The sequence below is a fragment of the Microcebus murinus genome, chromosome X (genome assembly GCF_040939455.1).
Source record: "Microcebus murinus isolate Inina chromosome X, M.murinus_Inina_mat1.0, whole genome shotgun sequence".
Taxonomy (NCBI): domain Eukaryota; kingdom Metazoa; phylum Chordata; class Mammalia; order Primates; family Cheirogaleidae; genus Microcebus; species Microcebus murinus.
The window spans coordinates 43,154,169-43,171,342 of NC_134136.1; the positions used below are offsets into that span (position 1 = coordinate 43,154,169).

At 35.9% G+C, this 17,174-nt stretch overlaps 1 protein-coding gene across 1 annotated transcript; it reads right to left on the reverse strand.

Moving 5' to 3' along the window:
• Nucleotides 1–15,989: 15,989 nt before the first annotated feature.
• LOC105885778 (deubiquitinase OTUD6B-like) lies at nucleotides 15,990–16,822 on the reverse strand. The gene is made up of 2 exons (XM_075999520.1): nucleotides 16,580–16,822; nucleotides 15,990–16,502 (listed from the first exon to the last, which is right to left on the reverse strand). The coding sequence occupies exons 1-2, from the start codon at nucleotides 16,820–16,822 to the stop codon at nucleotides 15,990–15,992; spliced, it is 756 nt and encodes a 251-aa protein (XP_075855635.1).
• Between the last annotated feature and the right edge of the window lie 352 nt (nucleotides 16,823–17,174).

Below are 17,174 nucleotides of genomic sequence, written 5' to 3' on the forward strand. Positions count from 1 at the left end.
CTACCAAGTACAGCTCTATTGTGGTGTTCTCATGGGACTGGTTTCCACTGACATTGTTGTCAGTGTCTGACAATCCTAGTTGGATCAGTTCAAGTGTGCTGGATTATGGCTTATTTCACAAAGTTGCTCAATACCCCATATGGCTATTATCATTTCAATTTGAAGACATTCTACTAGGATATTATCTTAGTCTCTTTGGGCTGCTATAACACCATACAATAAACTAGGTGGCCTATAAACAAAACTAAACAAAAAATTTATTTCTCACAGTTTTGGAGGCAGAGAAGCTCAAGATCAAGGCACCATAGATTTGGCACTTGGTGAGGGCCCACTTCCTGGTTCATAGACAGTGGCTTCTAGTTTTGTCCTCAAATGGCAGAAGGGGAGAGGGACCTCTTTGCAATTTCTTTAATAAGGGTACTAATCCCACTAGTCACCTCCCCAAAGCCCCACTTCTTAATTCTATCACATTGGAGATTAGGATTTCAACATATAAATTTGGGGGGGCAAAAACATTCAGTCTATAACAGATATATAAGACAATTACCTATTGCTAAATATTGCTTTGCATTAGAGAAGGATACATTGGTGAAGAATCACCCCACATTTATTGTACATACCGTGTTCCCTCTGCCTCTAGTGCTCTTCCCCTACTCTTTTCTTGGCTAACTCCTACTCATCTTTCAAATTTCACCTTAAACATTTCTTCCTCAGAGAATTCATCTCTGATTCCCCAACCAAAATTATGCCCTCTATTATTATTTCTTATAATAATCCTATTCCTTTTCTTTATAAAACTCATTACATTTTGTTGTCATGTATTTGGTCATTTAATTACATGACTTGCTTATAAGATTTTAAATTATAAAGAGGTAGATTTTGCTTATCAATGTTTTGTTCATCAGTGTATATCCAGTGCTTCACACAGTCGCTGCTATATAGAAGGACTTCAATTAATATTGGTTGATTACCGATTGAGAAAAATGTCCTCATATACTAAAGGGAAATTGACAAGTACATAAATAAGTGCCATAAAATGATGTTGTTGATGCTATGAGAGAAGTCTGTATAGGGAAGGGTACTAAAGATAAGAGTGATCCCTTCTGTCTAGCATGGTTAGAAATAATTTGCCTGGTGAAGTAATACTTGAGCTTATTCTTTTATAGAAAAATTTAGTTAATTCCTAAAATTAATGTAATATGAAAATTATGTATTTGGCAGTTTGATGTCTCTCTTCATCAGACAGAACAGCCCACTAACCTGAATGTTTCTTAAGTAGAGGAATCATATTTGTTTTGTTAACTTATATTCAGCACATAGTAGGTGATATATGAGGGGTCTTAAAAATGTGTATTATGAAAAACTCTGCATGGATTTCAATTTTTTACACCAAAATAGAGTCACACTAACTTGTTACAGCATGTCTACACAGGGTCCAGTTTGAGGCACTAAGAAACATAATACATCAGTTGAGCAACATGAATTCTGCTAACATTAAAGCAAGAATAAACATCAAATTTATGGTAGAAGAATGCTGGAATCACTGATGCATTACAAAACATTTATGGGGACAATTTTCCCAAAGAAATCAGCAGTTTACAAACTGATAACTCATTTTAAGAAGGGATGAGGTGATGTTCATGATGAAGACCTCAGCAGCAGACTATCCACATCAATTTGTGAGGAAAAAATTATTCTTGTTTGTGCCCTAATTGAAAAGGATCAACAATTAACAGCAGGAAAAATAGCCAACACAACAAACACCTCAATTGGTTCAGCTTACACATTCTTTTTTTTTTTTTTTTTTGAGACAGAGTCTCACTTTGTTGCCCAGGCTAGAGTGAGTGCCGTGGCGTCAGCCTGGCTCACAGCAACCTCAATCTCCGGGGCTCAGCGATCCTACTGCCTCAGCCTCCCGAGTAGCTGGGACTACAGGCATGCGCCACCATGCCCGGCTAATTTTTTCTATATATATTTTTAGTTGGTCAATTAATTTGTTTCTATTTTTGGTAGAGACGGGGTCTCGCTCAGGCTGGTTTCGAACTCCTGACCTTGAGCAATCCGCCCGCCTCGGCCTCCCAAAGTGCTAGGATTACAGGCGTGAGCCACCGCGCCCGGCCCAGCTTACACATTCTTACTGAAAAAAGTAAGTTGAGCAAAATTTCCACTTAGTGGGTGCCAAAACTATTGTGCCCAGATCAGCTGCAGGCAAGACCAAACCTTTCAATGGAAATTTTAAACAAGCAGGATCAAGATACTGAAGCATTTCTTCAAAGAATTGTAACAGGAGATGAAAGATGGCTTTACCAGTACAATCCTAAAGACAAAGCATAATCAAAGCAATGGCTACCAGGAGGTGGAAGTTGTCCAGTCAAAGAAAAGCAGGTCAGTCAAGAAGGCCATAGCAACAGTTTTTTGGGATGCTCAAAGAATTTTTCTTGTTGACTTTCTGGAGGGCCAAAGAATGATAAAATCTGCTTATTATGAAAGTGTTTTGAGAAAGTTAGCCAAAGCTCTAGCAGAAAAATGCCCAGGACAATGGAAATGAACAGAAACTTCTCCAAAGAAGACAGAATAATGGCCTGCAAACATATAAAAAAATGCTCAACATCTTTAATCATCAAGAAATGCAAATCAAAACCACAATGAGATAACACCTAACCCCAGTGAGAATGGCCTATATTAAGAAAACCCAAAACAACAAATGCTGGCAAGGATGTGGAGAGACAGGCACACTCTTACACTGCTGGTGGGACTGTAAATTAGTGCAACCTTTGTGGAAAAGAATTTGGAGATATCTCAAACAGCTAGAAATAGAAATACCATTCGACCCAGCAATAGCATTGTTGGGCATCTACCCAAAAGAACATAAGACATTCTATTACAAAGACATCTGCACCCGAATGTTTATGGCAGCAAAATTCATGATTGCACAGTCATGGAAACAACCCAAGTGCCCGTCAATTCACCAGTGGATAATTAAAATTTGGTATATGCTCATAATGGAATATTACTCAATTCTAAGAAATCAAGGTGAGTTTGCACCGTTTATGCTATCCTGGATTAAGCTTAAGCCCATTATCCAAAGTGAGGCGACACAAGATCTGGAAAATGGGCTCCACATCTACTCGCCATCAAATTGGTACTGACTGGCTAAAACTATGTTGCTCAAATGGTGGTAGTGTACACCAGGGATTCGGGGTGGGGAGACATCTTAAGGATGTGATGAGCATTGTGGAGGGGAAGGGATTACCTCTAAACCTTCTTAGGGAGAGGCAAAGAAATACAATGTAACCAAAATGTCAAAAAAATAAAAATAAAAAACCTTTATTGAGTGAAGGCACGTGGGAGGGGGGAGGAAGGAAAGGGGGTATACCTACACAATGGGTGTGGTGTGCACCAACTGGGGGTTGGACACGCTTGAAGCGCTGGCACAGAGGGGAAGAGGGGTGGCAGGGGCAATATATGTAACCCCAACAATATTTGTACCCCCATAATATAATGAAATAAAAGGAGAAAAAAACCACTTTTAATATTGCCTATATATAATAAACATTACACAGAAAAAAAAAAGAAAAATGCCCAGGAGAGCTTTAACAGAGTCCTCCTCCACCACGACAATGCTTTTGTTCATTCTTCTCATCAAACAAAGGCAATTTTGCAAAAGTTTTGATGGAAGAACATTAGGCATCCAATTTACAGTCCTGATTTGGTTCCTTTTGACATGTCTTTTGTTTCCTAATCTTAAAAATTCTGTAAAGGGCACCCATTTTTCTTCAGTTAATAGTGTGAAAAAGACTGCATTGACGTGGTTAAATCCCCAGGACCCTCAGTTTTTAGGGATGGACTAAATGGCTGGTCTCATCACTTATAATAGTGTCCTGAACTTGATGGAGTTTATGTTGAGAAATGAAGTTTATATTTTTTATTTTTATTTGTTAATTCTATTTTTCCATGAACTTTTTGAAGTCTCATTATGCAGGTATTTACTAAATGAGTGGATCAATGTCCCTTTCTCTAAGCTCCAAAGCAGGAAAGCAATAAACTTTTTTCATCTTCCATATCTGCCTACCCTCACTTCTACTTTATTGCTTCCTTAAAGCGTTACTTGAGATAGAGTGGAGAAGGCAAGATGGCTAGTAAGTCCCTACATGGCTGTGGAGTTCTCTAGAAGCAACATCACCTCCAGCTTTGCTCTGTTTTTATGTCAACAGTCTTGTGCCTAGAAGCTGAAGCTCAATGCTGCCAAAAGTTCAAGGACTGTGGTGCTCAAAGTAATGTTGCAGTTATCCTCAAATTTTATAATTTGTCACCCAGGGAGATTGTTTAGAATGAAGATTTATGGGCTAAATCCCTAAAAATCCTGATATGAGAGGTGCAAGGCTATACATTGGAATTTGTTCTCATAGGTTCCCAAAGCATTATGGTGTAGGTGGTCTATGGGCTAGGTTCTGAGAAACTCTAGGCTAGATTCAATTACAACTGCTGCCATTGCTGCTGCTATAACTGCCAATATTCAACAATTAGCTGACACTTAGTGAAAGGTTACTTGTGAGCTGGGCACTATGCTAATGTATTTACATGTATCATTGAATTATTTTAACTACATCAAAGAGGAGAAATGTGATGCTTAGAGGAATTAAGTAACTTGCCAAAAATAATGTAGCAAATAAGTGGTGGAGTTTTTTTTTTTTTTTTTTTTTTGAGACAGAGTCTCACTTTGTTGCCCAGGCTAGAGTGAGTGCCGTGGCGTCAGCCTAGCTCACAGCAACCTCAATCTCCGGGGCTCAGCGATCCTACTGCCTCAGCCTCCCGAGTAGCTGGGACTACAGGCATGCGCCACCATGCCCGGCTAATTTTTTGTATATATATTTTTAGTTGGTCAATTAATTTATTTCTATTTTTGGTAGAGACGGGGTCTCGCTCAGGCTGGTTTCGAACTCCTGACCTTGAGCAATCCGCCCGCCTCGACCTCCAAAGTGCTAGGATTACAGGCGTGAGCCACCGCGCCCGGCCAGTGGTGGAGTTTTGATCTTTGTCATAGGTTCTATAGGTTCTATGGTAAAGCCCACACTTTTTGCCATAATATTTTATTGCCACTGAGTCAATTATACTTATGAGTTTACTACAGCTTGTGCACGGAATTCTTTAGGGCAGAAATCCAGTGATAAGAATGATAAAAACCCACTGTTAATTGGATGATTAGAGAATTATTACTATAAATCTTGCCTTCTTCAAGACAAGCATAAACCTAGAAGATTGAATTAGGTTAGGGTGCAGTGTTTTGAGTGTCTGGGGGTGGGGTGAGGGTGAGGCAAGACTTGTCTGTGTACTACTACAAAGGAAAGCATCTTATGTCTTCTGAAAAAATTTAAATTGAAAACAGGGAATACCAACCAATGTGTGAAAGACCAGTGTGTGAATAGACATAGTTATTTCCTTCATAGATCTTACATGTTAGTGAGGCAGTGAGACAGTGAGACAGAATATGGGGAAATCACTAAAAATTTGAAGTTTTAAAAGTGTAGATGAAAGTAGGGGGTGAGGAAGTGTAGAGCAAATCCCTGAATTACAACAATATGATTACAGTTAAGGCTTATAGGTCATGTATTTTTTTTTTTTCTATTCCATGGGAAGGAAAACTGGTAAGGATTCTAAACCAGTTTTAACAATAATAATCATAGTTACCATTTATTAAGATCTATATAAAGGAGGCATTGAACTAGGCACCTCACATACATTATCCACCTGTGAGCATTACCTCTGAGAGCCTATTATCCCTATTTTACATATAAATTAACTGTGACTCAGATTGAATAGTGGCCCAAGATCAAACAGCTGCACATGACAGATCTGGGATTCAAACATGGATTTTTCTTATTCCAAAATTAGATTCATTCAGATATGATGTGATGACTCATACAATGTGTAAAGAAGTAAATTCCAATGCCAGTGAAAGGATATTGAAAATTGTTAGTCATCAAAGAAATGAAAATCAAAACCACAATGAGATAACCTGCTATGGTTTGAATGTTTGTCCCCTCCAAAACTCATGTTAAAATTTAATTGGCATTGTAATGATATTAAGAGGTGAGATCTTTAGGAGGTGATTAAGCCATGAGGGCTCCACCCTCATGGGTAGAATTGGTGCTGGTATAAAAGCGTGAGTGTGTTCCTCTCTTGCCCTTGCTTGGCTCTTTTGCTGCCATGTGAAGAACAGCATTCCTTCCCTCTGGAGAATGCAGTGTTCAAGGCACTATCTTAAAAGTGGAGATTAGATCATTACCAGATGCCAAATCTGCCAGCACCTTGGTATTGGACTTTCCAGCCTCCAGAAGTGTAAGAAATAAATTTATGTTCTTGATAAATTACCCAGTCTCAAGTGTTCTGTTTTAGCAACACAAAACAAAGACAACACTTTAGACCCATTAGAATGGCAAAAATTAAAAATCTGACTCTACCATGTGTTGTTTGGATTATGGAGCAATTGGAACACTCATATACTACTGCTGGAAATGTATTAATACAATAGCACAACCACTTGGTAAATCAGTTTGTCAGTTTCTTATGAAACTAAAAATACATCTACCATATAACCCAGCAATTCTACTCTTAGTTATCTATCCAAGAGAAATGAAAATGTATGTCTATACAAAATTATGTATGCAAATTTTGATAGCATTTTTTCCATAATAGCCTCCGAATGGAAACAATGGAAATTTCCTACAATAGCTATATATGGATAAGCAAAACATGGTATATGTATATAATGAAATATTCTTCAACAATAAGAAGGAATAAACTATAGATACATGCAATAATATAGATGTATGAAAGCATGTTAAGTGAAAGAAGTCAACCTCAAAAAAAGCACATATTCTGTGATTTCCCTTATAAGAAGTTGTAGAATAAGAGAAAATAATTTATATTTATAGAAATAAGATTGGTGTCTGCTTGTGTGGATGAGATTGACTACAAAGGGACATGAGCATAAGAAAATTTTCTTCCCCATCAAGAAATGGGCAATGGATAATCTCAGTCACAGATGGACAAAAAAAAAAAAAATGGGCAATGGAAATGAACAGAAACTTCTCCAAAGGAGACAGAATAATGGCCTGCAAGCATATAAAAATTGTTCAACATCTCTAATCATTAGAGAAATGCAAATCAAAACTACAATGAGATACTAACTAACCCCAGTGAGAATGGCCTGTATCAAGAAATCCCAAAACAACAAATGCTGGCGAGGATGTGGAGAGACAGGCACACTCTTACACTGCTGGTGAGACTGAAAATTAGTGCAACCTTTGTGGAAAAGAATTTGGACATACCTCAAACAGCTAGAAATAGAAATAACATTTGACCCAGCAATGGCACTGTTAGGCATCTACCCGAAAGAGCATCAGACATTCTATTATAAAGACATCTGCACCCGAATGTTTATGGCAGCACAATTCACTATTGCAAGGACATGGAAACAACCCAAGTGCCCATCAATTCATGAGTGGATAATCAAAATTTGGTATATGTTTACAATGGAATATTACTCAATTCTAACAAACGATAGCGAGCTAGCACCGTTTATACTATCCTGGATTAAGCTTAAGCCCATTATCCAAAGTGAGGCGACACAAGATCAGGAAAATGGGCTCCACGTGTACTCACCATCAAATTGGTACTGACTGATTAAAACTATGGTGCTCAAATGGTGGTAGTGTTCACCAGGGTTTGGGGGCGTAGACCCACATCTTAGGGATGTGGTGAGCATTGTGGAGGGGAAGGGCATACCTCTAATCCTTCCTAAGGAGAGGCAAAGATATAAAATGTAACCAAAGTGTAAAAAAAAAAAAAAGTTTTATCAGGTGTCGGGCAGGTGGGAGGGGGGAGGAGGGGATGGATATATACATACATAATGAGTGCGATGCACACCACCTGGAGGATGGACACACTTGAAGCTCTGACACGGGGGGGGGAGGGTGGGAGGCAGGGGCAATATATGTAACTTTAACAATATTTGTACCCCCATAATATGATGAAATTAAAAAAAAGAAAATGTTCTTAGGTGATGGAAATACTTTATATCTTTATTGGGGTGATTATTATACAAATATATACATATATTTGTTAAAATTTATCAATTTGTATATTTAAAATCTGTATGTTATTTTCTGTAAAGTGTACCTCAATAAGGTTGGTTAAAATTCTAATGCGGGGTTATACATGCAATAGAATCACATGGGGACATGGTGACACAGGTAGAGGCACATAACTCAAGCTTGGAGAAAGGTAAGGGAGGGAGAGAGAGAGAACTGATTTTTGGGAAAATAATTTCTTGACTGACATTTAATAAAATAGTAAGGATTAGCCATTTGAAGATCTTGGGAAAGGGCATTGTGGTAGAGAAAATAATTTGTTCAAAGTGGAAGTGCAAGAGAAATATCACATTTGGGAAGATTCTAAAAGTAGCTTTTAGTAACTTAATTTGATAGGGACATAAGTTGCCAGTGCAGTAGAAGCCAGGGTAAGGCTGAAGAGGAAGATAAGGACTACATGGCTATATCAAGATGGACATTTTATGTCATGCAAAAAATTATTGGAGTCATTGAAGGACTGGAGAATGACCTTTTTGTAAAAAGTAGATATAAGAAGCGTGAGGATCAATGCCTAATTTATATTCTTAATAATATAACACTACACATAATATATTTGTAGGATAGGCACTAAACTTTGTTAGGCAAAGATTAAAGAGTTATCCTTTTTTTAATAAAAAAGTCTATCAGTCCAAATCTTAGCATTTGGTGAGATGTAGTCAAATTAAGAGCAGAAGTAGATAGGGCATGACAAAAAGAAATCTCTGTTGGGACTTTCAGTAATTGTAATGCAAAATTTAAGAATGCAGATTAAAGTAATTATTACAAGCACAATGATTTAAAGTAACATCTGCATTTATACAAAGAAACATCTGTGTTACTCCTAAAATGTGTTTATAATTCTTTTGGATAGAAATATGGAGCCTTCTGACAGAGAAGAATCTAGTTGGCTTGAGAGAAAATAAATGACCGTGGGAGGAACATGCTCAGGATGACCCTATCTTCTTCAAAAAGGGGACTAAGGACTGAAAAAAAAAAAAAAAAGACCTGGCTTGCCAAAGTAAAATTCCAGGCAAAGGTTTGCTTACAAGATGGGACAATTCAACCTTGTCAGTGCCTGATTTTTATTTGTTTGACCTTCAGTGAAAAAATGAGACTTAAAAATACAAATAATTTCAAATATCTACAAATGCTTGACAATTGTATTTATTCTTTGGATAGGCTTTTGGTTAAAAAAAGATAGAATAATCATAAAAACAACACATAAAACATCTTTCTAACTTTAATATGTTGTACTATTTTAGTAAATTTATGGATGCAATAGCTTATTTTTTAGAGTTGTGAATTTTTATTTTATATTACTAAGTAGTTTTGTTGTCCTTATTTCAATGACCAATTTTTAGCCTAAATCCTACTAAATCCTTTAGTTTTTGACAGAATTGAGGACTCAATTTTTAAAATTCTTCTTCCTTGTTTGTAACACTCGCTTGTCTTCTCATGTTTTAGGTATTTTAAACTCAGTCTCTTTTTTCAAGTGTTTCAAGACTCCAGTTTCACTAGGTGATAACTGAGACGTCTTATGTAATAAAGTTGCCATTAAATTCATCATCTCATGGAGTTAGCTGATCCTGCCTGCCACCTAATCACAAGGAAAACCCAGAACTTTTACAGTACTCCAATTGAAAGCTGTTCAAAGATGTAACTATACCAGCCACATCAGGTCTCTCATATTGTTGAGGCTTACAGCCGAGATGGGTCAGCCCGACCATGAGTTTCATCCTCATCATCTCACACACCATTGTTCCAAACGTAAATATCAAGCTGTCTTCTTACTATTCTGTCTTTTTTACCCTACACTCTACTTTCCATTGCTGACTTCACTCCAATCCTGTCTATTTTACTCTCTGAAATCCTTATCCCATGATAAATGAGTCCCTTCCATGTTAAATTGTTTCAGGGAGTGTTGCCCCCAACTCTTGACCTTAAATCCTCTGAAGAAATAGACAAGAAACTTCCAACAATAGCTGTCTCTAAGGAGTAGCACATGGAGACAGGGGGAGAGGAATGAAAGAGAATCTAATCTGACAAATGGTATGGCCTGAATGTATCCCCCAAAATTAATATGTTGAAACTTAATTGCCAATGTGACAGTATTAGAGGTAGGGCCTATGGATGTGATTAAATCACGAGGGCAGAGTCCTCATGGATAGGATTTTGACACTTATAAAAGGGCTTGAGAGAGTAGGTTTGCTCCCTTCTGACTCTTGCATATGAGGACACAGAGTTCATCTCTTCCACAGGACTCTGCAACAAAGTGCCATCTTGGAAGCTGAGACCAGACCCTCATCAGACATTAAACCTGCTGATGCCTTTTTTGGACTTCTAATTTTTTACTTAACAATATGAAGGGAATATTTTTCATTGGCATTAAATATTTTCTACACCAAAGCTTTAAAAGCTTCTTTGGTATTTATCAAGAGGATAAACCACAATTAATTTAATCAATACTATATTGTTAGACCTTAAGTTCTAAATTTCCGTTATATAATGTACTATAACAATCAACCTTGTACATAACTTATTTTGGCCATCTCTGATTAGATAAAAAGGCCCTCAATTCTGACTGGGACACATTCTTACATATTGAATTGTTAGATTAAAGGGTATGAACATTTTCAAGGCTTTTTGTTGTTACTGTTCTTCTTCTAGGTGAACTTGATATTTGGAACTAATATGTTTGTTTCTCATTGGAAAGTTAATACAAATTCATTATAGATGATTTGGAAAACACAGAAATACAAACAGAATAAAATAAAATTAACATATAAATCTGAAGATAATCAGTATTAACACTCTAGCCTCTTTCTCTTTTTCTTTCTCTCTCTCTTTTTAAAAATAAAATCAGGATAATATCCATAATCTTTTGTAACCTAAATTTTCACTGAATACATCATGCATATTTTTACACACCATTAAAAATCTTCAGAAACATTATTTTGTGGATATATATATAGCTCCATCATATAAATGTACTATAATTTATTTAACCAATCCATCATTTTGGACACTTGGTGGTTTCTAAATTTTATTACAATAAATAATGCTATAATAAATATCTAGGTACTTAAATCCTTGTACACATTTACAATTTTTTTCCTTAGGGTAATCCCAGAAATGGAAATGATGGAATTAATCATCACCAAAAAAATGTGTGACTTTTTTATATAATTAGAAGAAAAAGATTGCATTGAATTTCCATATTCCCAGCAAGGTGTTAAAATGCCTGTGTATACTTCCTCCTAGCAAACATTGGCTATTATACTTTAAAAATAGGTGCATTTTGTAGGCAAAAATATTGGTATTAATTTGAATTTGATTGTGAACAAAATTTTTAAACTATTGGCCAATGTATTACCTTTATGACAGTATAAATTAATTTTTAATTACCCCCAAATTCAAAACTCAAACATTAAAGGTAAGAGCTTATTAAGTCCCTTTGGTGTTATCCTCAAATCTGATGCCATTCTCCCTTCTTAGAGGTAACTACATTTATTAGTTTGGTGAGTATCCTTCCAAATATTTATGTCTATTTCTATAGGAAATCTTCAGTATTCCTTTTGTATGTATGTACACATAAATTGTATCATAACGTATATATAATTAGGCAAATTATTTTTCTCTCAATTATATCTATTATATATTTCTAATTTTTTAAAAAATTTAGAATGTTTATATTTTTTCCAGCTCCAGTGAAGTATAATTGACAATATATTGTGTATATATATGTATATTTATTTTTTTAAAGTGTACTACCTGTTGATTTGATATACATATACATACACAGTTTAAGGATCACCACAATTAAGCTAGTTAACATATGCACCACCTGACATAGTTACTTTTTGTTGTTGTGGTGAGAACACTCAAGATCTGCTTTTATAGCAAATTGTGAGTATAAAATACTATATTACTAACTACAGTACCCATGATCTACATTAGATCTCTATAAATTATTCATTTTATAACTAAAAATGTATACTCTTTGACCAAGATATCCCCATTTCTCCTACCCTCTGCCCCTAGAAACCACCTTTCTACTCTCTACTTATGTGAATTCAAAGTATTTAGACTTCACATATAAGCGAGATCATGCAGTATTTGTCTTTCTGTGTCTGGCTTATTTCACTTAGTGTAATGTCTCCAGGTTCATTGATGTTGTTGTAAATGGCTGGATTTCTTATTATATGACTGAAAAATATTCAATTGTTTGTGTACACACACAAATTATGTATATACTCCACATTTCTTTATCCATTTATAAGTCCGAGGACACTTAGGTTGTTTCCATATATTGGCTATTGTGAATAGCGGTGCAATAAACATGCCAATGCAGATAGCTCCTTGACATATTGATTTCATTCCCTTTGGATGTATAGCTAGAAATGAGATTGCTGGATCATATGGTAGTTCTATTTTTAATTTTTTTAGGAACCCCATACTGTTTTCCTTAATGGCTGTACCAACTTATATTTCCACCAGCAGTGTACAAGAGTTTCCTTTTCTCTACATCTTCACCAACACTTGTTATCTCTTGTCTTTTTTTTTTAACTTGTTTTTAAATTTCAGCATATTACAGGGGTACAAATGTTTAGGTTATATATATTGCCCTTGCCCCATCCGAGTCAGAGCTTCAAGCATGTCCATCCCCCAGACGGTGTGCCCCACTCTCCTGGAGTCACCAGGCAAGCAGCACCTGGAAGGCCTGGCGTGTAGGAAGCTCACAGTCTGAATACCCCTCAGTCTGCCCCAAAAGAAAAGGCCCCATTCCCTGTAAATGCCTCTGGGTGGTGGCTAAATTGTCTCTCTCAGCAGCCAAGGGTAGGGAAGGGGGAGGGAAAAAATGAAGCAGTTTGGTGCCTGCCGATTGGCTCAGGTTGGCGGGCCAGGTGGTGCCCTGAGGCCTTCCAGTTCTCCTCTGCAACTTCTTCCTGTGGCATATCCCATGGAAGGCACCCTTCCTTCTGACCCTCATCTGATCTATGTTTTTCTGCTTTTTTTTTTTTCACTTTCTTCTAAAATCTGTCTTTCTTGCAAAGACGCTCTCTGGCTGGTGATTTTTCTCGTCCGCCATCTTGAATTCAATTTCTAAAGTTCTTTTCTTTCAGCACTTTGAATATATCATGTCACTTTCTCCTGGCCTGTCAGTTTCCCATGGAGAAGTTTGCTGTAAGATATATTGGAGCTCCTTTATATGTTTTTTTTTCCTTGCTTCCCTTAGGACCTTTTATTTATCTGTGACGTTTGGGAGTTTGATTATTATGTTCTGATTTAATTCATTCATCTTTTATTCTTTTTTTAGCAACCATCAGATGATATGACCAAACTATATTGCTCACTATAGTTACACACATTCTTTTTTGTTTTATACAATTTATAAACATATTTAAGTGGATAAAATTGTTGGCTAAAGACACATTCCAGAATTCTGACATATACTTTTCTGAGTTAGGACAAAAGAAAGCTTATGTAACTTCCATTAGACCATCATCATATAGCAAACGAAATTAGTATATGTTGCTTTTAAATTAACATCTGCCATTTTTAAAGACTTTTTAAGGTTATGGCTAAAATGACATTTATCTGAAGTTTTATGAAGGAACAGAAACTGACCATACACAACTTGTCCATAAACATATTGGCCACTTAAAAATTTAAAAATATAAAAATGAAAAATAGACATGTAATAAACAAAATTCTAACTCTTGTCAGGCAAAAAGCTACCAATAGTTATTTTATTTTAGAATGCTTTAGATGTAAATAGAATTTAAATACTAGGTTCAATGATATCTTCCTTTATTACTTTTTAATGCTGACATTTTAAAGTAACAGATTACTTCAAAATAAACCCAAAGTGTTTAGTATTTTATAATTTCATTCTTTTATAAATTTCAGATCCCCAAAAACTCAGATCAAGGGTTATAAAGCAGGCAGCATTTCGAATATATTTTGTTTGGCAGGCAGAATGGTTTTTAATCTCATGAGTGGAATGTCTTCAGGAAGCAGAAAATTCTTCCTGCTCTCATTGGCCACAGTCCCTACCAGTGCCCTACACTGTCACCTGCTGGGCATGTGAGACTGACACCCCATTTTTAATATTATAAATATTTACTTTTAAAAATTAGTTGCATTCATGGATCAAAAATTCAAATGTTATAAACTTGATGCTAAATCTTACTAGTTATATAACTAATTTTGGAAAAATAGATCAAACCAAAAAAGTCTCATTTTCATAATACTTCCTTACATAACAAATTATCAGACACATTTGTACATATAGGTACAATCTTCTTAGAAAGACTACTGTTATGAGTAACCTGAAGTCTGAGCTGACTAAATCATTCATACAGAAAAATATTGTGTACTGATTTTACTAAGCAGGTCTTAACTCCCAAACAGTGGCTTTCAATTTTATCCATACATGCAACATAAAAATTCTCAAATATTTGAATTGAAGGAAAAGTAACATTAATCAGGCTAATAAAATAACAAGTGACAAAGTTTCTCTTTTAATCTTAGATAATGAAGCAAAAACAAAAAACAATCCTAGAGAAAGAAGGTGTCTGAGATGTAAGACAAATCACAAAAGAAGAAAAACTTTAAGTAAATGTGGCCTTGGACATTTTACACTGCCATTCCCGCAACTTGTACAAGCTGAAGAATAAAAGAGGCTACAAAACGTTTCTTAGTGGAAAAGGCAGTAAGGAAAGCAAAGCAGCTGAGTGGTGATGGAAAGAACACAACAGAAAATATAAAAATGTGAAGTTATGAAAGAAATCAAGAGATGACTTTTATCGGGTGGTGGGCAGATGGGAAGGGGAGGAGGGAAAGAATTTATACTTACAAAATAGGTGCGATGGGGACCACCTGGGGATAGGACACGCTTGATGTTTTGGTAAGGTGGGGGTGGGGGGAGGAATGACAGGGGCAATATATGTAACCCTAACAATATTTGTACCCCAATAATTTGATAAAATAAAAAAAACCAAAAAAACAAAAACAAAGAGATGATGATACTAACTCCAGTATGAAGTTTAAGAAACACCAAAGTATAACAAATAAATTATAAAGACAGTAATCCTATTAGGCCTTTTATACACCCAAATAAAAGACTAATCCCTAATTCTTTAGAGTTTTAAATCTGATAGAGAACACTATTTACCTTTGAATTTGTCTCATTTCTTTAAACTTAACAGCTGATTCCTATCTGAATAAATATTTTAAAATTCTTAATTATTAAAGCAAGTTTCTTAGCTGCACTTCGATGAGTGTTATATAAAAAGCTTCACTGTATTAATCCTATCAATACCAAGGTTACTGCAATCAAGTTCATTTTATAAGCATTAATCAAATTTAACATAATACATTTTTGCAATGACAAAAAAACTGAGTCATTCCACTTCTTTAAGAATAATTACATTGAAATGGTTATTCTGAAAGCTTTCAGTAACAAGGGAGAAGAATTAAAAATATTTAAATATTCCAACACAGAACAGAATATCCAAGATCTAACATGAATAAAAAGTATCACCGAATAGGGTACCATCTTGGTCTATGAATGATGTTTTCCACAATGGGCTTACAAGTTTTTAAAATTCCACTAAAAAGACACTGGTTAAAGTTCATCTTTGACATATTTCTAAAAAGCCTATTAGTAAGTAGCTTTGCCATAAAACTGATTTAAGGTAGTTGTGTTTTTCAGTAGCATTCAGAACAATTCAGCACTTGGTAGGAATACTTAGACTGGCACACTGTAAGCTAAAACATAATTGTGTAACATTTTGTAAACTAGCTGCAATTTTCAGTAGCTGTGTTTACCAATGGTGTAACAGAATTATAATGTTATCCTAAGCCATATGCATGTGTCATATATACAAGTATTAATGGTTTTTTTGGATATTCTTCATCAACTACAATAGGAGGAGAATCTGCCTGTATTATCTCTATTGGTGTTTGTAAAATGTGAGACAGAGTTCTTAACTCAAGTTGACCTCCCCATGCAGCTGTGTTTACAATATCATCACAGTACTTTCCAAACTCTTCTGGAGTATACATATCTTCAGTATTGGGATTTGTTAAAAATGGCAGAAAGTCTTCTACATGGCTTTGCATATATCCAGCAGTTTGACATTTTAAGGCAACCACAGTAAGAGTGTCATCCTGTTCTTTCAGTTGGTTTTCAATGGCTCTATACATACAGTGGCCATCAGATGGAATCTGTTTAATTTCCAACTGTCTAGCTGCCAATATTTGAGCAAGTTTTTCACTTTCTACATGTCTGGCTCCAGATAAGTTTTCAATTTCAGCTTCAGCTATCCTTTCTTCTTGCTCATTTTCCAATGCAGCTTTCCCCACCTCCCCCAATCTCTTTGTGCTTTTGATATCTGAGGCGGCTGAATCTCAAGTACCAAATTTGAAATGTTAACAGCAACACAATCTATCTTATTCTCCTTAGAAGTCAGCTTCAATTGCTCCAGTTCTTCTCCATGTTTCTGCTCCATTTCTTTTTCCAACTTAGCAGCATCTTCAGTGAGTTGCTTCCTCCTCTTTTTGTCATTCTTGGGAACAGCATTCTTCATACCCTGAATTTTGGCTTGCAACTCCTTCTTTTCTTTGCTATGCCTTCTCACCAACTGCTCCTTCTCCTCAAGCTCCTCAGTCAAGTCAGCCTCCATGTCGACTAGGTAGCCCAGCGCACGAGCTGGAAGAAACTTGCACCACTGGCTAGCTGGCACCTTCCACTGGAGCTTGATTATTAAATGCCTTGAGGTAATCTTGTTTGGATTAAATCTGCTTTTTTTGTATCTGAAATTTTATCTTTCTCTAGGTTTGGAAAGTTCTCTGTTTTTGTTGCTTTGTTTATTTTTCTTTTTTTTAAATTTAAGAATATTACAGGGGTACAAATGTTTTGGTTACATGTCTTGCTTTTTTGGACAGTTTGAGTTAATCCTGTAAGTGTATGTTTTTATTTCTTTGAATAAGCTTTCTACCCCAGTCTCTCCCTCTTCCTCCTCTTTAAGGCCAAGA